We start from the raw sequence: 23,738 nt of genomic DNA, 5'->3' as shown, positions 1-23,738 counted from the left end.
TTTTAGAGGAAAAAACCACTAGCCGCTAGATCCAAAATTTACCCGCTAGATTTCAAACGAACTCTCCAGATCTAGCAGGAAACCTGCTAAATTGGCAACCCTGATCAAGGGAGGTAATTGCATGAAGGCAGGGGCGGTAACTGCGCTTTGAAAGTCAATTTTTTTTTTTAGGAATGCCGTCATTGTCTATTACAAAAAAATTTTTTTTTTTTAATTACATTTTTACCCCAAACAAGGCACATTGCCACTTTGTTGTAGAGGGCTACTATCAGGGACATAGGCATCAGGGGTACTGTGTAGGGAGTTGGACAGCAAGATGTCGGTTCACGTTGCACTTGAACTTCTGCATGTCAGTACAGTTGGGGAAGTAGGGACCCGGAAGGGAATTCCAAAGTCTGGCTGTTCTGGGGAAGAAACTACTGGAGTAGAAGGCTCTCTTACATCTAGGGATTTCTACTGGGAAGAAGGGGTGGGATTTAGCTGCTTGTCGGGTTTTCGGGGGGGGGGGGTTACGTCGAGGGGGCACAAGTGCTTACAGTTCTTCAAAGCATTCACCGTTAAAGTACTTGTAGAATAGGCAGAGGGATGCAACATTTCGTCGATGGGACAGAGGCTGAAGGTTGGATGACAGTTCAGGCAGATCAGATTGGCGACTCTTTTTTTAACCTTGTCTAGGAGCGAGAAACTAGTGACAGGAGGCACCAACCCAAATATGACAGCAATACTCCATACATGGGCGAATTATTAATACAATCGTGCGTTGGGTAACTTAATGTTGTTTTTTTTTCGCTTAAGAAATGATTTTGGCACTTCTGCAGTAACGATTCTCTTAGAAGTCGCATGGAGAGTACGTTTGTATTATTAATGTTTTTAACTTTGTTACATAAAAAAAAAAACGCCGCAGTTTTCTGTTCTTTCTTTTTTTTTTTACATTTTGGCTTAATAAAAATATCGTTGGTTTTCTCGTCCTAAATTATGGGATGAAAAAATAATTCCTCTACAATCATCGTTTTTGGTCAAGATCAAAGTGTAGTATCTGTTCTTCAGATGCTGCAGTGCTGCTGCACTTCTATTTCTTGTTCTCTTTCGGTGGGGGAGAAATCCTTCAGGACTGAGACAATTTTTATTTTTGTACCTTTTCTCCACATTAAAAAACGACCCTGGTGTCTAACTCTGTCCCGTGGGGAGGCATAGTAAATAGGTACAATCATCGTTGCATTTTCATTTTTTATAATGTAGTCGAAAAAAAAAACAAAAAAACTGACATTAAAACAAAAACGATTCTCTTAATAGTCGCGTAAAGACTACATTTTGTATTATTAATGTTATCGACTTAAAATAAAAAATCGTCGCAGCTTTATTTTTTAAAATGTTTTGATTTAATAAAAAATATTGTTAGTAGTAGCGTCCTAAATTATGAGATGAAAAAATGAACGTATCTTTTAGTAAAATGAGTTATCTCCCTCCGCACAGTGACCTTGTGTAAAACAGCGCATATATATATATATATATATATATATATATATATATATATATATATATATATATATATATATATATATATATAGGTACTTGTACAGTTTAGTCAAGACATTAAAAAATGAAAATACCGAAAAAAGTTTAAATTGTATGTATTCGTTATGGAACGAAGTTCTCTGAAAATAAAATTCACTTAATTTCATCAGGTAGTTTTTTTTTAATTTTTTTTACAGCGAAAAAAAAAAACACGTTTTTATGAGAGTGTGTTGAAGGCGGCCATATTGGATTTGAAAAAAAAATTGTTTGAATTTTAAAAATAACAAAGGGAGATAACTCCAGTTAAAGCACTACTACACCCCTTCCCATCTTTATTACTAGCGTTTCTTCCTAAAAATCGAAAATTTTTCTCGGTATCATAACAAATTGTTTTTTCGCTGTAAAAAAAAAAAAAAACTACTTGATGAAATTAAGTGAATTTTTTTTCAGAGAATTTTGTTCCATAACGGATACATACAATTTAAACTTTTTTCGATATTTTCATTTTATAATACATTGACTAAACTGTACAAGTACATATATATATATATATATATATATATATATATATATATATATATATATATATATATATATACTAGCAGTATTACCCGACGTTGTTCGGGGGGGGGGTGATTTAATGCCATCTTAATGCTTATTGTCTGTACATTCAGTATTTTTTTTTTTTGTAATCCTTAAATTATTTTAGTAAAGTTGGTTATATTGACGTCTTACTGATCAATGTAGCTTCCACATCTGATTTGTCCCCTTAGCAGCTATTCTTCCAGCTCAAAACCAAATACTATGGTAAGGTTTTGGGAGCCATGATTTCTTTAACTCTATGCGAAAGAAACCACAGGTTCAATATTGACCATCTATTCGTTTTAAGAATTTATGTCGTTGTAGCTGTATAGTTTTACAATTAGTCAACTATGGCAAAAAATTCCTTACCTTATGTTGCCGGGCATAGTACTTATGCTTGGTTGATGAGGTCTATGTTTTTTAGACCAATGTCTTTGAAACTTCTGAATCACATTTTCACTAATATGTGTGTAGACTGTTTTGCAATTTATTCAGGATCAGTTGTTTGTTCAATGGACGTTCAAAAAACAGAAAAATAATTTACTGTTGTACTGCTAAAATGTTATTCCATAGCCAATACAATTGTTTAGGGTTGATCAGAATGAATCTAATTATGCAGAGTTGGCAACCAAATAAAGACGAAAGAATTATAAGGACCGCAAATGCTTCTGAATATATTTAAGGGCACTCTAGGTTTTGCCAAATTCATATTTTCACTCTATTTCTCTTTCCATAGAGGTTACTGTGTAAATACATGAAATTGTTTTCATTTTGTTACAAAAAAGAATCCAGGTTAGTGAATTCTTTACTGGGTGCTGGCAAAGCTTTAGAAGGAATAAACACGGTTAATAGAGAGGAGAAATTGAGGTGTAAAATTGTTGAAAAATTATAAAACCTCTTTGTAAACAACATTTTTAGCAAGTGTTTTAGGAGAAAACACAAAGAGTTTGGATTGTGAGCCCACACGTGAGGCAGCTACATAGAGCTGACCGTGAGAAAAACATTGCTCCTGTAAATGAATGCCTGCAACGTCAAAGGTTTGGCCCTGGGATTTGTTGATGGACATCGCGAAGCACAGTTTCACAGGGAACTGTGATCGCTTGAAGTAAATGCCCAGGTCTGGATTTGATGGATATAGGGGTATCCTCGAAATTAGCACTGTCTCTCCTTTTCCACAGCCAGTCAATATTTTGGCCTCGATAATATTAGGTGACAGGGATGTTACCACGAGGCGGGTTCCATTACATTGCTTTGGTGGTATGAGGTTACGAATGAGCATTATAGGAGCTCCAACCTTAAGTCGGAGTATGTGGGGTGGCAGGCCAGGTGGTTCTAGGGAGTTTAGCAACTCCACCGTGTAATCAGCCAGATCAGCAGTATCAGGTGTGCGGTCAATGGATTTATAAACACGTTCCTCTCCCGGGATGAGTTCCAAAAGTCTGTAGTTAATCGCATTGACGGAGGCGTTTTTTGGAGCCAGAATCGCTCTCGTGGCGAGCCAATCAAAGTCCCTGTAGTTTTTCTGAATGTTCTCGAAAACTGCCTGGTATAGGTGGGTTGGCGTTTCAACGATGGTTGATATGTGTTCAACATTTGTGTAATCTTCAGTGTCTGTGGGAGTACGTCCTTCACCAAGTTCCAGAAGTGCATTAGAGAAATTAGCAGCATCTGGGTTGCGGCTAAGGTGGACACGCATATTTGTTGTGAGTTTTAAATGGTGAACTTGATCCCACAGTATCGACGATTTCAGGCATGCTTGAACAGCATCAGCGCGTGTCCCTTTTGGGACAACAGGAAGTGTTTGTCGGAAATCTCCACACAGCAGAACTGTTAATCCACCCATGATGTTGTCACAGTTGCGTAAATCTTGAAGGGTCCTGTTCAATGCTTCCAACGCAACTTTGTGCGCCATCGTGCATTCATCCCATACGATGAGTTTGCATCTGCGTAACAAAACAGCTTTATCCGAATTCTTTTCGATGTTGCATGTTGGGAATTCAGTTTGTGTGTAGTTGATGGGCAATTTTAAAGCTGAATGTGCCGTTCTGCCATCAGGGAGTAAAGTTGCAGCAATTCCAGAGGTTGCAACAGCTATAGCGACAGCTCCACTCCGTCGCACATGGGCAAGTATTAATTTGGTGACAAAGGTTTTTCCTGTGCCACCAGGTGCGTCCAAGAAAAATATTCCTCCACGGTTCTGTTGAACATTTTCATTGATCATATGGTAGACGTTCAGTTGTTCAGGCAACAGTTTAGGCTCATTCTCAGCAATGTACGCATTAAGTTCTGTAGGTGAGTAGCATATTTCACGCAGTAAATTTAGGCTCAAACTATTCCCTTCATGGCAGATGGGGGCAGGTAGGTCATATGATGGTAAAGTGGAACCACCAATTTCCAAAAGGAGGTTTTCGAGGCAAATTAGCCCTTCATTGTAAATCACTTGGGAGTAGTCTTGCTCCACCGATGTATTCTCAAGTTGGGCTCTTCTGGAAATGTCTTCGGTCATGAAGTTACGAAATTTCATCCATAGATGTTTTGGATCGCTCAAGTCACACCATACTATCATAATTGCAAAGAGCGACCGTAGAGCATGGGGAGATTTGAATAGACTTCCTTCTGTCATGGCGGCATCCCACTGAGAATCGTTTTCAAGTAGTCCCAACTGGGAGCATGCATCACGGAAGGTTTCACACAGGACGCCATCGACAGTTTTTATGTCATCAAAACTTATAGGGCCACGGACTTCGTGAAGGAGAAGACGAAGATGGAAGCACTCATGTTGACGTGGTGGCACTGTGTAAACTCGCCCGAGACAGGAATCATATTTAACCCCTGGGAAGCCATCGACAGGGTCTCCACACTTCCTGCGAGTCCACTGTTTGTTATTCCAAGTGTAGTAGGAAGGGATCTGTGGATACAAAAGCGTCTTTGCAAACTCATCATGGCCGCATAGTTTGAAGAAGGCAGTAAGCGTAGTTTCTGGTGGATGCTCCACCACCTGATTAGCAGTGCCGGCAGAAAAGTAAACTCTTTGCCCATTTTCAAGGTGAACAGCGAGTTGTATAACTGCAGGATATCTTTGGTGCAAGGGAAATGAGTAAAAATGCCATACACCTTCACCGCAACACAGGAAACGTCCAATGACATGAGCAGATGGCTCGTCTCGAGAACCGTCGCGCTGAACAGCAAACGCTGCAGCATCGCTTCCCTTGTTGATGTATTTGCAGATATATTTAATGGATTTCACTGAGTGACAGAACTCCACATTGATGTGCGATTGGAAAATTTTCGTCAGCAAGGGACAGTACGGTACTATCCATCGGTTATCAACAGTGCTCCGACCGACTATCATCGTATGGCCGCCATCACCTGGACTCCGTCGCCTGTAAAGTGGGTAACCATCACCTCCTGTTTGTGTAGCATTGACAAATCTCCGTGGGTAGCCGCAAGCGCACACCGATTTCTTTTTACAGCATGATTGAGCTTTCTGGCCAGGACCACAGGGTCCATGAACCATCGTTGCTTTGACAATTTCGTAAAGCTGTGGGTCTAATCCAGGATCGGGAATCTCGGCTGAGATAATTTTGTCAATATCAGTGGATTGAATCCGTTCACACAGCCAGATTAAGATATGGGCATGCGGAAGGCCTCTTTTTTGCCACTCTACAGTGAATATGTGGCACCTTACTCGGCCGTAGACTTCACCCTTGACTATAAGATCCATGAGTTTGCACAATTTAAGCCGGAAAACACGGGCAATGAGATCAGGTCGGTCGTAGTGTTCTTGACCCAGAAACAGTTCATCTCGTATTTCTTCCCATGATGGATTGCAGGTGAAGGTAATAAACAAATCCGGTCGGCCATAATAGCGGACATACGTCATTGCGTCTTGTGTGCGGGCATGCATATAACGCGGGCCACCGATGTATGTGGACGGAAGAATTGTCAGTTTTCCAACAGTGTTAGGGTCAGTTTCATTTCTCATGCCATCGTGCAGATGTATGTATGAAGACGACCGAAGCTGTTTTTGGTGAACCCGAATATATAGGAGCCTTTCAGATTCCATTTTTGCTGCCATGTCGACTATGTATTGTTGCAGAAGAGGTCCACTCCGAAGGAGAGTGTTGAAATCGTCGTTGCGAACCATCAGTCTGTATGCGTAATATGCTCTGCATGTAATAGTTTTGGGATTGATGGTCGTTTGTCCCAAGTTTTGTTGACATGGTATGTGAAAATGGTATCCATCGTCACCGTAAGGAAATAGTAGGGGATATTGTAGTGCGTCGTATGATCGATGCATTTCATGTATTCGCTGTAGACGTCCACCCCTAGTATGAATAACTATGTCGCGTTTGTTGTTGTGCTCACCCTGGATGACTGCAGAAACCTCGTTGCAAGTGGGAGCATTGAAGCGACGCTCATGTTCTCCTGTAGGACGTTTGTCTGCGTTAATAACGATGGAAAAATTAGGCAGAGGAACATTCTGTAGTGCATACTTGAAACTTTGAATATATGGGTTCGTTTGGTGGAGCATGTCTTGAAGCTGCAAAACAATACTGAGTTGTCGTCGATCCGAACTGTCGTTTGTCTCGGCTGTAATAGCTAGTCGGTTTTCAGCTTGTTGGACGTAGTCACTTACGAAGTAGAGTTGTAAAAATGATGGTTGTACGGTCTCATCAGGTAAAAGGGACCCTATTAGATGGTAGACTTGGCCTTGCACCTTAAATGCGGGATTCCAGCCGCTTTCACGGACAATGTTTGCACCAAATGATGTCATTTGGAAGTAGCAGTTGAAAAGTCGAATGGATTTCCGAAAATATTTAGATTCATCAGTCATGCCCAAAAGTAGGTCTCGCAGTGGTTGAGGTAAAGTCTGTAGGGATGGTAGTTTAACTTTACCCGAAGAGCAGCATAGGCTTGGAGGTTCTGCCGGCCATTTTTTAGCTTTGCAGAATGAACATATGCAATTCATCGAACCAATGCTAAGATCCTGCCGGGTAGAGAAGTCATAGTTGGCGTCATAGTTCAATGCTTTGCGTAACCAAAACTCCGGTGAAGGGCATATGTTGCCGCGAGAGGCATGAAATCTCCGAGTAACAGCCTGAACTCGTATCCTTCGAGCTTCTGGTGGCTGAGATGACCGAATGGCGGCTCTGGATGTGTTATCTCGGGCAAGTCGTCTGACCCTCGCTTCAGTAGATTCAGCAGCTCGTGCTGAAGCTGTGGAGGCTGCGTTAGCTGCTCTCCGCCGAGCTGTCCTTTCTGTAGATTCGTTGGCCCTTGCAGAAGAGGTACTTGCAGCATTGGCTGCTCTACGGTTGGCCTGAATCTCTGCAGTTTGTGAAGAACGTAGTTGAGCCATGGCTGCAGCATGTCTAGATAAACGATAAGTCCGTTGAGTAAGTGTTTCAGAAGATCTGGTCTGAGACATGCGCTGTGCTTCGCGAGAACGTAATAATTCTACTTCATCGTAGTCTAGGCTTGCTCTGATGTTCCTAACAGTAGTCGCTGCTTTCGTGCGCCTTCCGAGCTGATTTTTTTTGGGTGGCATTGTTGCGAAATTACTCTGCGGGTGTGTGTGGAATTGAAATGGAATGCTGCCGAAACAATTGTTGAAAGAGTCAATATTTAGGTAGTGTGTATGGTATAAAATAAAATAAAAATAAAGGCAATCAGTATGTGTAATTTCCCCAATACATCAATGTAGAAATATTGGGATTAAAATGTACAGTTGGAAAAACCTCTATATTTATATAAATAAAACAAAGTAAGATATACGTGAAATAAATGAATTTGAAGGTACAATAAATATGTATAAATATGTATAAATGTATGGTGTAAAATCAAATGAAAAAAATGGATGTCCAGGAAAAAGGCAATCAGTATTTGTAAAGTCCCCGTTACATCAACGTAGAAATATTGGGATTAAAATGTAAAGTTTTGAAAACCTCTACATTAGGTGTCAAAAATTGAAGATATAATAAATATGTATAAAAGTATGAGAAGATTAAATGCGAAAAGTAATAATATTGAGAAATGCTTTCTAAATGCATAAGTAATGTAAATGTAAAAATAAACAATGTTGTATTATTGTTGTTATGAATTTTTTGTTTGTTTGAATTAGAAAAAAATGTAAGTTACCGTCTGCTCGAATTTGTTAAATGTAAATGTGTGCGTCGGCAGCGAGTAGCAGTATTAGTAGGCTCAGTTCTAGTAGCAACTATTCCATAACGTAGAAGGGTTAAGTAGCCGTGCCTGTGCGCCGGCAGCGAGTAGCAGTATTAGTAGGAGCAGTTGTAGTAGTAGCCGTGCGAGCGTGTGTGCGGGCGTCGGCAGCGAGTATCAGTAATAGTTGCATCAGTAGCAGTAGCGTTGGTTGCCGTTGCTCGCCGTTGCTAGGCAACGAATTGGAGAAATGGCCGATCAAATCGGAAATAGCAAATAAATAAAAGCATTGTTAATAGTAGTTGATGGTGATTTAGGAAAGCTTTCCGATGCAATAGGTACCCGTAAACACACCCAGACACACTGAGAACCTATGTGTAAAATTTCATAAACGGACGTGCAAGGGTTTTTAAATCCATAACGAACGAACACATACACACACAGGCAAAGTCACATTTATATAATTGTAGAGATATATATATATATATATATATATATATATATATATAGTGGGCATAGTGTTATTTATTACATTTGCACAGTTACAAGGGATAGTTATTTGTTAAAAAAAACCTTCCAAGGGATCGTTTTTAAATTTCTGCTGACACATAAACTCCGCTAAGGATTAACTGTGATTCATCAAAAAATGTTTTATTAAAAAGTAACGAAATTGAAAAAAAAAAAAAAAAAAAAAAAAAATCATTGAAGAAAAGGATTAATATCAATATTAATATTGCTAATAAAAAAATTGAAATTAAGGTAAATGTGTAGTTTAGCGGCGTAAATTATTTGACAGATAAAAATTTATAAAAATTATTTATTTTTATATAAAACACATTATTAGACCCTAAAGACTGAAATAAAACCCGAAAAAAAATTTCATTTTCATTATTTTTTTCATCATTTTTATTAGACTAAATCTACGACAATCGAGGCCGCCATATTGTTTATAAAATTTGGCCTTTCTAAGGTTTGACAGATTGGCATTTTTAAGGCCAAATCTGGCCGTTTTTACGTTCTTTCATGAACTATGTTTTTGGCCGCCATATTTTTTTGTAATGAAAGAGGGTAAAAACAAAAGGTCTGGATTTTACAATTTTTTAGGCAAAGAGCAAAAGATGTGTAGCAGAAACAAATAGAACTTCTTTTTTTTCGCAAGTAAACGCCTCTCCCCTGGGGCGTTTGGCCATACACTGACCAATCAGGGGTGCGGCACGTTGATCCTCTCTTTTCCCGGAAGGAAATCAGACAGCTTCCGGTTTGAAGGAAAAGAACTCTCCCTTACCGAGAGAGACACTGAGCAGAACGAACCCTTTTTCTTCGCTCTCTCTCCACCTGTGTTATTTCATCTGCTATCGACGATTCCCACCAAGGATAAAATAGACTTTGTGGCTTAGTGGGGGATGCCCTTTTCTCTACCCTGCAACCTCTCTCCCACAGAAGAGACGTTGCAAGCCTATCCTTGTTTTATCGTTATTTTCATGGCAGGTGCTCGTCTGAACTCCAATCTCTGGTCCCCCCTCGCCAATCTTTCACGAAAAACACCCATCTAGCTGAATCCACTGTCAAAAATTTCCCCCACTATATCTGTGCCTAAATCAAAACGCGGATTCCATGAACAAAGCTTCTTTCTTAGAACTGCACGCCTGTGGAACTCTGTTCCGTCTGCCTGCTTCCCTCCGGACTACAACCTGGATGTGTTCAAGTCCAATGTTAACAAATTCCTAATGAACCGCCCCCTTAAGTAAACACTTCATCAAATCTCCACACTAATGTAATGTACTTGCAATAACCCTTATCCCTGAGTGGCTTCCGGGCCTTGATAAGTGGTGAACACTGTGTAAAAAAAAAAAGAAAAAAAAAAAAAAAATTACCGCGATAGCACCAGGTAACCAAAAATGTAGCTGCAGCACGAAGAGTGGCAGTCGCACTGAAAGACAAATTAAAAGTTGAATTGGAGAAACTGGTTAAAAAGAAAGTTATTGAACCAGTAAGTGAGCCAACTCCATGGGTAAGTGCATTGGCATTGGTGATGAAGAGAAATGGAAATCTAAGGATTTGCATAGACCCAAGACCACTAAATAAAGCTTTGAAAAGGGAACATTTCCAACTACCTACATTGGATGATTTGCTGCCAGAACTGGCTGACAGCAAAGTATTTTCCACCCTGGATTTACGAGATGGATTTTGGCATTTGAAATTGGATGAAGTCAACAGTCGTTTGACTACATTTACCACGCCATTTGGTCGGTTTTGGTGGAAGGTTTTACCATTTGGGATTACTCCAGCTCCAGAGATATTTCAAAAGGCCCTCTTTAACAATGTATGGGATTTAGAGGGTGTGATCAACAAAGCAGATGATCTTCTGGTGATTAGGAAAGGTAAAACAATGGAGGAAGCAACAGCTGATCATGACAAAAAACTGAGAAAACTGTTGCAGAGATGCCGTGATCGTGGGATTCGACTGAATGCTGGAAAATAGAACCTACGACAAACATCTATATCTTTCCTAGGTCACACGATAACCAGTGATGGGTTACTTCCTGACCCTGGGAAGGTAAAAGCTATAAAAGAGATGCCATGCCCAACAGATGTTAAAGGTGTGCAAAGATTGGCTGGATTTGTGAACTACTTGGCAAAGTTTCTGCCACATATTTCCGACGTGATGGCCCCAATTCGGAATTTAGTGAAGGCAGATGTGCCATGGACGTGGTCTCAAATTCATGAAAGAGCTTTTGAAAAAATTAAAAGGTTAGTGAATGAGGCACCAGTATTGAGATACTATGAACCCAACAAACCTTTACCCAGGGATAATATCTCCCTGTGAATATTCGCCTGATTAAACCTTTTCTTTGTTACATTTATTGAAGTTGTTCGTCATTTCAGAAGCTTGTGTGGAATTTATTATTTTCTTAGGTTGTGCCCTAAAAGCATCTAAACCCTAAATCTCTTTCTTATGTTGATACGAAAAGTTGGTGCTAGGATGCATGAAGATTCAATAATTTTTATGGGGCAATTCGTGTTTCTGATTAGTTGCTAACAGAACGTGGCTTAATTTGATTTTCCAGTTTCTATGTATAGCGTTTATAGATAGAATCTCTCAACTTTCAGTGAGCATACCCCTATTACATACCCCTATTACATACCCCTATTACATACCCCTATTACATACCCTCCATTAGGACTCGTCATGATGGTGGATGGTTTCTGTTGTTGTAAAAAAAAAAAAGAGTACACAAAACCTCAGCTCACTGCAGCAGCCGCGTCCGTCGATACTTTCCGTAGACTCTTTTTCAAGTCTCTCCCCATCTGCTCCAGTGGTCTGTTTTTATAAAAGACAGAGTCCTCCAAATTTGCATACGTGCCCGAGAGCACATGAGATTTTGCGAGACTGCATTGTTATATATGGCCGCAGGCGCCATCTTGGACCCTTTTCAGCATCATGACACTGCGTCGTCAAAGCGCACACTGAGGCCGTTTAAGAGGTAAGCCTGCGTTCCCACAATTTTCACCACAGTCTCCTAGCGGCTTCAGTCTATAGTCCCCCCCCTCGCCAAACTTTCACAAGAAACACTCGTCTAGCTGAAAATACTATCAATAATTCCTCCCACTCGTTATCTGTGCCTAACCCTAAACGTAGATCCCATGAACAAAGCTTCTTTCTTAGAACTGCACGCCTGTGGAACTGTCTTCCGTTTTCCTGCTTTCCAACTGACTACAATATGGTTGTCTTCAAGTCTAACGTAAACAAGTTCCTGATGAGCCGTTCCACTTAAATTAACAAATTTACCAAATTTCCATTACTAATGATTACTATATTGTTCAATTTCTACTGTACACTCTTTAACCCTTATCCTCACGTGGCCGCTTGGCCTTGATAAGTGGCGATGCCTGTGTAAAAAAAAAAAGAAAAAAAGTATCGATTATCATTGTTGTGAGGTTGACGGATGGATAGCGATTAAGGAGAGAGAGAAAAACGAACCCCGAAATCATGCTTGGTAAATATACAGACTGACTATCCCTGGATATCACCAGGGGCCGTAACTCCTGTGACACCAGTGGTTATTTCCCTTTATTGGTTAAGACATTACACTGACCAGTTTACAATTAAATCGTAGTTCCCCCGGGGAATTGGATAACATCCTCTATCGTTGAATGAAGAAAAAATAAGCTCATGTTTATGTCCCGATTGTTCAGCATAGCTTTCTTCATGGCTGCTTTGATGGTCCATATGCAGCGTTCTGCCATTCCATTCAATTGCAGGTGTCTTGGAGAAGAGGTAATGTGCTCAAAATCCCATGCTTTAGCAAATTCTTTGAAATGTTGAGAATGAGTGGCTTAGTGGGGGATGTCCTTATCTCTACCCTGCAACCTCTCTCCCACAGAAGAGACGTTGCGAGCATATCCTTGTTTTATCGTTATTTCCATGGCAGGTGCTCGTCTGAACTCCAATCTCTGGTCCCCCCTCGCCAATCTTTCACGAAAAACACCCGTCTAGCCGAATCCACTGTGAAAAATTTCCCCCACTCTATATCTGTGCCTAAATCAAAACGTGAATTCCATGAACAAAGCTTCTTTCTTAGAACTGCACGCCTGTGGAACTCTGTTCTGTCTACCTGCTTCCCACTGGACTACAACTTGGATGTGTTCAAGTCCAATGTTAACAAATTCCTAATGAACCGGCCCCTTAAGTAAACACTTCATCAAATCTCCACACTAACGTAATGTACTTGCAATAACCCTTATCCCTGAGTGGCTTCCGGGCCTTGATGGGTGGTGATCACTGTGTAAAAAAAAAAAAAAAAAAAAAATTTAAACTGTGAGCCATTGTCACTGATGGGTCTTTCTGGCATTCCTAGGTAAATGTATGTTAAATATAACTACAAAACATATACGAATAAATTACAAAAAGTCTATATTCCAAATTTTGCAACTCGGTAATATTAGTTGGGCTTAGGCGTGATTTTATTTCCTCCACTTTTTGGGGATCTGAGTATACCCTATTCTCATCCAAGCTAGTACAAAAAAAAAAAAAAACTGAATTGCTTTTGAGTAATTGCACATCTGATCCCTGTCTGGTATCAATTAAAATGAATGACTCTCGTCTTGAGGAGACTCCATGTTTTGACAAGTTTCTTGGTCTGACTTTTACTCCTGATTTGAAATGGAACTTGTACAGCAAATCCGTTGCCAAGGTCACTGGAAAAATGGTGGAATCATTCTACTGCTCCAGAAGATATCTCACTACTGATGCAATTCTCTACCTATATAAGAGCCAGATACATTCAAGTTTGGAGTACTGTTGCCATATTTGGGTAGGAACTGCTAGTGACACCTCATCCTGCCTTGACAGAGTTCAAAATAGACTTCATGGCTTAGTGGAGATGCCCTTTTTTCTTCTTTGCAACCTCTTTCCCACTGAAGAGACGTTGCGAGCCTGTCTCTTCTTTATTGCCATTTTCATAACAAGTGCTTATCTGAGCTCCAATCTATGCCCCCCCCCTTTCCTGATTTTTATGAAAAACACTTGTCTAGCTGAAGCCACTATCAACAATTTCCCCCACTCTTTACCTGTGCCTAAATCAAAAGGTAGATTCCATGAACAAAGCTTCTTCCTTAGGACTGCACACCTGTGGAACTTTGCTCCGTTTTTCTGCTTTCCAACTGACTGCAATATGGTTTTCTTCAAGTCCAACATAAACAACTTAAATAAATAATCCAATTTACCAAATTTCCAATACTATAAATTGCTACGATATTATCCCATTGACTACTGTACACTCCTTAACCCTTATCCTCGAGTGACCTCAGGCCTTGATAAGTAGTGACTCCTTTCGACATCAAATCTCTTTTCCACATTTAGGACCTGTTTTCCACGTTGTGCTTTATTTCAACCCAGGTTCAATATCGTATCCCCAAATTCATTCATGTTGCATATATACGTATGAATTGAATGTATGCTATTAGACACAAGAATGTGATATTGACATATAAACTGAGTCATGTTGTCTAAGAGGTTATTACACGGGGATATATCACAGTTCGTATTTACATAAAGGTATCATTTTTTTTATAAAAAGGATAATAATATATGCTTCATACTTTTTCTTTGTCCAGGCGTTTTTCTGCCTTCACTACTGGGCTCCGTGGTGACACATGCACTGACCAACACCATAACCGATTGAGACATCTGTTCTTCCTTCTTTTTTGAAACCACAGAACAACACTTTATATTTTTAAAATATAAATTTATTTCAGCTGTCTCAGTGGTCTTCACAAGGAGTCTGTATTACGTGCGTATATGCTTGTTCTTGCAGCCCCGCTTCCTGGACTTTTAAGAGCTTGTCTGTTCACTTTCATGATCAAACTCAAACTCTTTCTAAACTTCCTGACCTCTTGACCTGTCAGTTCCGTTAAAGCGTCATCATAAGTACACGTCTCCTGACATGTGACTTCTGTCACGTACGCAACTGTTCAAGGTAATTTTGTTTATTTTTAACTTAGTTAATCTATATAAACATTAATAATTCCCAATGTAAACTATTTTAACACAATCATTGGAGAGATATATAAATAGATAGATAGACGGATAGATAGATCGATAATAACTAATTTAACTTTTAGCAATCTATAATATAAATCTCACTTGTCTGTTTAAATGTATGTATGTATGTATGCATGTATGTATGTATGTGTGTGTGTATATGTGTATTGGGGTAGAGAGGGCTCCCGTAAGCCGTGGTGAAGGCAACCTTTCTAGGAGAAGCAAATCTCTGATTTAAAAAACCATAAAGCGGACGACCAGTACCCGCATTAATGCTGGTCTACAGTTTAATTTGTTGCTGGCTATCTTGCTCTTGCTTGTTGCTGGATCTCAACATTTTGAACCGAGAGAGAGACTTAGCTGTCGTACAAAGCTAAGACTCTGTAACATCATTTTTGTATAGATACTCCCTCAGGCATTTGGGCTCATGGACTTTGAGTGTCTGAGGGAGTGGCACTCGTCTGACAAGACGTTGCAATCATCATGTATGTATGTATGGATTTGAGACGTCTCGAGCAGTTTCACCAGATATGCCTAGGGCGAATCTTAGGTGTGGGTTGGCAGATGTTTGTCAGTGATGCGGAGGTGCTTGAACAGACCCAATGCCTTAGCATTGAGGCTCACGTTATCGAGCATAGACTGAGATGGAGTGGACATGTGGTGAGAATGTTAGACAGTCGACTTCCCAAACAACTCTTTTATGGCAAGCTCACCGAGGGAAGACGTCTGGTTCAAAAGTGTAAATTGAGATTCAAGGATTGTTTAAGATTCACATTAAAAAAATGTGAGATTGATAAAAGAACCTGGGAGAGTCTTGCTTTGGATTGCAGAGGGTGGAGAAGGACCCTGCGGGGAAGTGTGGGCAAGTTTGAGGCGGATCAAACCCAGTATGAGCGGCTGAAGCGCGATATCCAGAAAGGGAGGGTGAAAGAAGCCGTGGATGAGAGGGGGCGCCAAATTGGTCTCGAGTGTGAGGTGTGCGGAAGAATATGTCTGAGCAGAGCTGGGCTGATGAGCCACCAGACTACTCATCGGTGCAGTGGGCCACAAAGCAGTCTTGAATTGCCAGAGTTAACCTGTGTCAACTGCGGGCGGACGTATAAAACAGCAGGTGGTTTGAAGTGGCATCTGATCCTACATGAAAAAAGAACATCAAGAACGTGCTGCTAGTGGTGCACATGTCTGTACAATGTGTGCCAAGTAATGCCAGAGTTTGGCAGGGCTTAAAAGCCACATTCGTGCGGCCCATCACTGAATGTTTTCGTGTTTCTATATACCTTTTTTTTTGTGCTATATCGAGTGATGGCAATGTTCGAAAGTGAATTTGCTGCCATCATGTATGTATGCATGTTTATCTGCCTAAAACTTTTGACAGAGGCGACAGATTTTCATGAGAATAGTACCGTTTTGAAACTCGACCCTTCGGACGACAAATATCGAAAAATTGGCTAAAAACATTAATTCCTTCACCTTCAACTGGGCACTTTTCTACAGGGAGGGGTCGCTTTTTTCGCCGATATTTTCGAAAGTCATTCCCTCTTTTCAATTGACTAGCCTTAAACCTTCGCTACTTCTGTTTTGGCGATAGGCGCAACGGCAAAGACGTCACGTTTTTTTTTTGACATGTACTTTTTCTCCATCGTGGTATAGGTTTGAGCCTGCCTGCCAACTACCACTTTTTTTTTTTTCTCAACACACATCTTCGAACATCTGGCCAACAACAATAACAATAACCTACAGATTCTTCAGACTACTGTTCTCATCTTGGGTGCCATTTTCATAACGTTTTGGTCGATGTAACCTCCGACCTTCTTCATCATTCTTGTCAGACTTGGAAATCTACACGCACGGAATTACAAACAGAACCCTTTATTTAATTCATGGAGGTAGCATACTCTCGGTCTGTCAGCCATGACCGGGTAGAATTTCTAAGTAAATTGCAATCCCGCACTGAGAATTAAACATTCAACCTCCAGAAGAGTGTCATTTAGAACTGAATTTTGCCAAGTACATTATCCATTATGCCACGGATCCTTGCAGACTTGAAGAGAGTCAGAGATTAGACCGTCTGAAACCTTGTGAAAATCATATTCAAGATGAGAACAGTAGTTCGGTATTTATGCGGAGAAGGTACCGTGTTGGAATAATTCTGAAAGCCATTCTTAACAAGGGGAGGAGAGGGTGTTTTGTAACTTTTCTGCATTTTTACCCAACAATTTAATAAACAAAAGCTACCATGAAACTTGAGTTTAACTTAAAATACTATTTTTAAAAAATAGCACGGTGCCTTCTCTGCATAGCTATCACAGTCCGAATAATCGGCAGTCTTGCAGTTAAGCCTGGCAAATTCGAAAGTAAGTTCGACAACTCTAGAAGAGGTACATCAGTATTTACACCGTCGAATCATGTGTTATTTTGTTAAGAAAATTATATTGAACGAATTGGAAGTAAGCACTTGATTAGATAAAGTAAATGAACAAAATATACATTTTTATATTTTTATAATTATTTATTTAACAGAAAAAATGAAACAATTTTTAGAAAGTGTATTTTTGTCTTAATGTTACAAGATCAAGTCGTCTGTTCTTGTCAGCATACCCCAAAACCGGCAGTCTTGCAGTTAAGCCCGGCAAAGTTCGACAACTCTGAAAGGGTCAGATCAGTATTTACACCGTCGAATCATGTGTTATTTTGTTAAGAAAATTATATTGAACGAATTGGAAGTAAGCACTTGATTAAATAAAGTAAGCGAACAAAATATACATTTTTATAGATTTATAATTATTTATTTAGCAGAAAAAAATGAAACAATTTTTTAGAAAGTGTATTATTGTCTTAACAAAACAGGGTGTCTCAATAAAATGCATACACTCTTTAAATTATCTCAACTTGCTACATGAATACGTTATGCCACGTTCCCAAGATATGTTTAGGAATAAAGAATGGCACTTCCAGCAGGACGGAGCACTTCCCCACTATCATCATGACGTAAGAACATATGTTGATAGTCACCTGCGAAACAGATAGTTAGGACGAAGAGGGAGTATTTGAATACTGTCCATGCTAACCAGATTTGATCCCCCCTTGGATTTTTCTCTTTTTTGGGGGGGTGGATGTGTATGTGTGTGGGGGGGCATGTTAAACACGGTGTTCACACCACAAAACGAGCTACAATGCATGAGTTGAAAGTAATCATTGAAAGAAGATGTGTCAACATATCAATTGAACTGATTAGGAACGTTTTCGATGAGCGTTGTCAGCTTTTCCTGGACCACAATGGCCAATAATTTGAACACTTTAGATCATTAGCTGGTGTCTATGTTCATTCACAGTATTTTTTATCTATTAAACTTTTATTTCTTATAATAAATGTTGGTTTTATGGTCATTTAAAGAGTGTATACATTTTATTGAGACAACCTGTATTTATTTAACAGAAAAAAGAAACAATTTTTAGTAAGTACATTTATTGTCTTAACAGAAAATAATTTGTAATATCGTGATTTGACGGTTTTACCCTCAAATTAAATTTTTTAAAATATTAAAATATTTGTTAAAAACTGTGAAATTTTGCTGTGTGTAAAAAAAGAAAATAAAGATAAAAATAAAATAAAAATATGCAAATAATTTAAAAAAATTTTTTTTATTAATAAAATATTTTTATTAAATATTAATTAAATATTTTTATTAAATATTAATTAAATATTTTTATCAAATATTAATTAAATATTTTTTGTTAGATATTAATTAAATATTTTTTATTAAATATTAATTAAATATTTTTTATTAAATATTAATTAAATATTTTTTATTTTATGTTTTAAAACTTTAATAATTCGTAATATCGTGATTGAACGGTGTAAATACTGATGTGAGCCTTCTAGAGTTGTCGAACTTTGGTGGACTTAACTGCAAGACTGCCGAATAATCTAACTAATATGAATAATCACATTTGATCTAAAAAAAAAAAATTCAAGTTTTTAAAACTTTTTTTAAAATATAAAATGTGATAATGTCAAGTTTTTTGGGGGAAAAAATTAATAAAAATCAACACTTTTGTTATTTTTTTTTTTGTAAAAATATAAGTAATTTCGTTTATTTGTAAAAAAAAAAAAAAGTCGGTACTTGTACAGTTTAATGAAGACATTAAAAAATGAAAATCTCGCAAAAAGGTTATATTGTACATTTCCGTTTTGGACTGAAGATCTCCGAAAAAAAAAAATTCACTTAATTTGATCGAGTAGTTTTTTTTTTTTTTTACAGCAGTGTTTTTTTATGAGAGCGCTATGAAGGTAGCCATCTTTGAATTTTTTGAACACGTCACGGGGAGATAACTCAATTTAAAACAAAAATCAACAATTTCGTTTTTTGTAAAATTCGAAAATTTCGTTATTTTTGTGTAAAAAAGTAAACAATTTCGTTTTTTTTTGTAAAAAAAAAAAAACACAAAAAAAAAACAACAATTTCGTTTATAAAAAAAAAAGGTATTTTCTTTTAAATGACGACTTTTGAAATTTTGCAGAAATAATTAATTATCGAGATATAAAAAGTTGTATTATGCATTGTATTCTTTGGCGGCCACCGTTTTTACGCGCGTGCGCGCGCTCCATAAACAAATCTACGCGGGTAACAAAGATGGCCGCCAATGAATACAATGCATAATACAACTTTTTACATCTCGATAACCAATTATTTCTGCAAAATTTCAAGGCGATTTGGTACTTATACAGTTTAATGACGACATTAAAAAATGGAAATATTGAAAAAAAATTTTTTGTACGTACCTGTTATAGACTGAAGTTCTTCGAAAAAAAATTTCACTTCATTTGATCAAGTAGTTTTTTTTTTACAGCGAAAAACAATTATTTATCACGGCTACGTCAAGGTGGCCATTTTGGAAATGTTATTGCAGCGCCCAGGAATTCCCCAAGGGCAAGTAGCTTTCCCCAAGGGCCGGTAACTGCCCTACGTAGCAGAATACCTCCATTTTAGGCCAATCTAGCCCTTTTTTTTTTTTTCACCAGAATGAGAATTTTTTATTTTTTTTTTTTTGAAGACAGATGCCATTTTTGGAGTGTTTTTTTTTTTTTTAATTTGTAACAGAAGAAAATAAAAATTAAATATTAGAAAAATTAGAAATATGCAACCGAAATTTTCGAATTAAAAAAAAAAAAACTTAGGGTTTGTATTACTGTATATGGATATGTTTTTAGTGTTTTTATTCAATGTAACATGTTCATTCAGCTCGAAAAGCATACAGTGTTTACCGATGTATTGGAAAATTCAAAATGGCGCCAGAGTCTATCTTTAACACAGTAACTTCAGGAAAGACGTTATAAATAATAAACTAGACAAAGTACTGTTAGAAATTCGCTCAATATATATTACCGTGACATAAGTTGACATATATTCGGTGTTTTTTAAATAGTATTTTGTGTAGTTTATTATTTATAACACCTTTTCCCAAACTTACCATGTTACAGAGAGTGTCGGGCACCATTTTGAATTTTCCAATACATCGGTAAACACTGCGGCACTGGCGCATGTTTCGAAAATAATCGCGTAAAAAATTCTTCAGTTCTTTGCATTCTTCAATTTCTTGGCATATTCAATAGTATTCTGCTTTAAAAATAAAAAAAAAAAAAACGGAAAAAAATTGCAGATGTGATGTGCGCATCTCATTCTGGCGAAAAAAAAAAGGCTAGATTGCGAAATCTGGCCTAAAATGGAGGTATTCTGCTAGGTACATTTCCAAAATGGGCACGTTGACGTCGTCGTGATAAATAATTGTTTTTCGCTGTAAAAAAAAAAACTACTTGATCAAATTAAGTGAAATTTTTTTTCGAAGAACTTCAGTCTATAACAGGTACGTACAAAAAATTTTTTTTTCAATATTTCCATTTTTTAATGTCGTCATTAAACTGTATAAGTACCGGCGATTTTCGTATTCAACATGGCTGAAAACTTATAAACGTCGTCATTTAAAAGAAAATTGTGGAGGTGGAGGTGGACCTAATCTGAAAACTTTTTATCAATAATTTCGTTTTTTGTAAAAAAAAAAAAAAAAATCAATAATTTTATTTTTTGTTGTAAAATTATTGATTTTTATCAATAATTTGTTTGTTTTTTTTACCAAAAAAAGAAAAGAAAAAAAAAGACAAAGATCAACAATTTCGTTTCGCTTTTCGCGTTCGTGTTTTTTTAGCAACTTTCGATTTGTCACGTCTTGTCCGAGGAAAGACTTCTCCCAAACAAACTAAACGTTTTAGTTTGTAAATGTTTTAAACGGAAAATAAGATGTCGAGAAAGCCAACATATTTAAAATAATGACGTAGGGAAAAAAGGTTGGTTTTAAGGAAAAAAAAAAAAAAAAAAAAACTCTCCGGGCAACAGAAAGTCGTTTCAATAGATTAGTCGTCTTGACTTGACATTAATTTGACAAGAAGGTAAGACAATTTGGTGTTTATTAAGAATTACAATTATTAAAAAAAAAATGAATTTAGAAAAATCTTGATGATTTTCGTACTACTTCTCACGGTGCAAAAATGTCATATTCCAAAAATCACATAAATTTATCCAGTAGCTTTGTTTTAATCAAGAAAATCAAATGTTACGATTTTTAGCGATTAAAAAGTTTTAACTGTTTGGGATTTGTATTGCTGTACACGTAGATTCCAAAAAGTTGTCAAAAAAACAAAAAAAACAAAAAAATAAGACAAAACAAACAAACAAATATATAACAAATAAATGTTACAAAACGCAAGATAAGTTACTTTTCTACCCAACTGGGTACTTTTTTAGTGTTTTTATTTAATGTAACATTTTTATTCAGCTCGAAAAACATAGTGTTTACCGATGTATTTGAAAATTACAAATGGCGCCCGACTCTCTGTTGAATACGGTAAGTTCGGGTAAATGAGTTAAAAAATAAAAACTACACAAAATAATGCTAGAAACTCGCTCACTATGTTACCATAACATAGGCTGACATATATTCGGTGGAACAGTTAGGTAGAAAAGTAACTTATCTTGCCTTTGATAACATTTATTTGTTATATATTTGTTTTTTGACAACTTTTTCGAATCTATGTGTACAGTAATACAAACCCGCTGTTTTGAATACAAACAAAATCTCTGTAGTCGAATTGTCAACCTTGAATTTTCGGAAAATTTAAAACAATATGACCCCCTCTCAGCCTCCTCCTCGTTTCCTGATAAGATTTGATTCTTTTTAATAATAATAATAATAATAAAACTACTGGCTGTCGGCATATTTCTCAAGGCATTCCATTGTTCTATTACTTCCCCTGTTTTCTAGACAGTGATAGATGATTTGGTGTCCCCAACGAAACATGTTTGAACAGATATTTCGGCGCTATCAGAACAAAATGGAGTTTTCAGATAAAAAATAAAAATGGTTTCTACTGATTTTTTTTGTCAATCCTAATAAATTACAATTTTAGCTTCCAAATTATGCAGTCGAAATTTAAAAAAAACCAAAAAACTTTAATCCTGTTAGCAGATAAAAAATTGCCGCCATCTTGTTTAAATCGAAACGGAAAATCACCTTCCTTTTTAACTCTCTTATGTCTTGCGATCATTTTCATCAAATTCTATTTTTATATTTGCTTTAATAAAAAATTTTCTGCCTTATCGATTTTCGTAAATTTTTGGATATAATCATCTTAAAATATGAGGAATACGTAGATAACATTGTTTTCATGTGAAATTCAGTTCTACGATTTCTGAAATTTTGTCTCAATAGTGTAGAAGCGCCAAAATCTCCGTAGTTGAATGTAATTGTCACCCTTGAATTTTGGGAACATGTAAAACCATATGACCCCTCCTGGTCTCCTCTTTTTTTTTTACACAGTGATCACCACTTATCAAGGCCCGGAAGCCACTCAGGGATAAGGGTTATTGCAAGTACATTACGTTAGTGTGGAGATTTGATGAAGTGTTTACTTAAGGGGGTGGTTTATTAGGAATTTGTTAGCATTGGACTTGAAGACATCCAAGTTGTAGTCAGGTGGGAAGCAGGCAGACGGAACAGAGTTCCACAGGCGTGCAGTTCTTAGCTTCCTGATAAGATTTGATTCTTTATAATAATAATAATGATAAAACTACTGGTTATCCGGCCTATTTCTCAAGGCATTTCATTGTTGCCTTACCTCCCCTGTTTACTAGACGGTGATAGATGATTTGGTGTCCCCGACGAAACATATTTGAACAGATATTTTAACTGAAGGAATTTTCCACATATTTAATTACAGAGTAATTTTTTTTTTTTCGTAAGAATGATTCTTTTTTTTTTAAATAGATATGCATTTTAGGTTGCAAAAATAGCCTCTAACCCTTGCACAATGTAAAAAGAAAAATATTAGTAACATGAGCTGGAACAATTATATTGAAAACATTGCCAGGGCCGCTGCGAAAAAAGGTAGGCTCTCTCTACCATGCTAGAAAACTACTGACACCTGAAAGTATCCTGTATCTCTATAAGGCCACCATTCGCCCAGGTATGGAGTATTGTTGTCACATCTGGGCTGGTGCGTCTGCTACTAGTCTCTCGCTCCTAGACAAGGTTAAAAAAAGAGTCACCAATCTGATAGGCCCTGAACTGGCATCTAAGCTTCAACCTCTGTCCCACCGTATAGTTTTTAGCAGGTGCTTCTGCAGTTTAATTAACCATTTTTCTGTAAGTAACGCACCGACATTAACCAAACAGAAGCACCGTTTAATATTTCACAAACATTCTGTTTACATTGAGAGGGGTGGTGGAGATGCTCCTCCATCGCCCCAATGTAAACTAATTTTTTTTCATTATTCTCAACATCAACACAGACGAATTTATCAACATATAAATTTTATTTGCAATTAAACTTTTTACCTATCGAGAAAGAGAGAAAGACGTTACTGATTATGCTAGACTA

At 37.5% G+C, this 23,738-nt stretch overlaps 1 protein-coding gene and 1 long non-coding RNA gene across 2 annotated transcripts in view; one reads left to right on the top strand and one right to left on the bottom strand.

The window, feature by feature from the left end:
* Nucleotides 1-2,983: 2,983 nt before the first annotated feature.
* On the bottom strand, nt 2,984-7,648 carry LOC145270180 (uncharacterized). Its single transcript, XM_080125808.1, has one exon. It carries the CDS (start codon nt 7,646-7,648, stop codon nt 2,984-2,986), a length of 4,665 nt encoding a protein of 1,554 aa, XP_079981934.1.
* A 13,131-nt stretch (nt 7,649-20,779) lies between these two features.
* The window catches only part of LOC145270627 (uncharacterized), a 16,135-nt gene continuing 13,176 nt past the window's right edge, over nt 20,780-23,738 (top strand). The window contains exon 1 of the long non-coding RNA XR_013865477.1: nt 20,780-21,251. This is a non-coding gene — a long non-coding RNA (uncharacterized LOC145270627). The remainder of the gene's footprint in view (nt 21,252-23,738) is intronic.

Source organism: Euprymna scolopes, chromosome 46, assembly GCF_053919585.1.
Source record: "Euprymna scolopes isolate OS-2025 chromosome 46, ASM5391958v1, whole genome shotgun sequence".
NCBI lineage: Eukaryota > Metazoa > Mollusca > Cephalopoda > Sepiida > Sepiolidae > Euprymna > Euprymna scolopes.
This window is presented reverse-complemented; position numbering and strand designations above follow the sequence as displayed.

Coding starts and splice junctions, on each gene's coding strand:
- LOC145270180 (XM_080125808.1), bottom strand. CDS start 7,648: ATGCCACCCAAAAAAAATCAGCTCGGAAGGCGCACGAAAGCAGCGACT.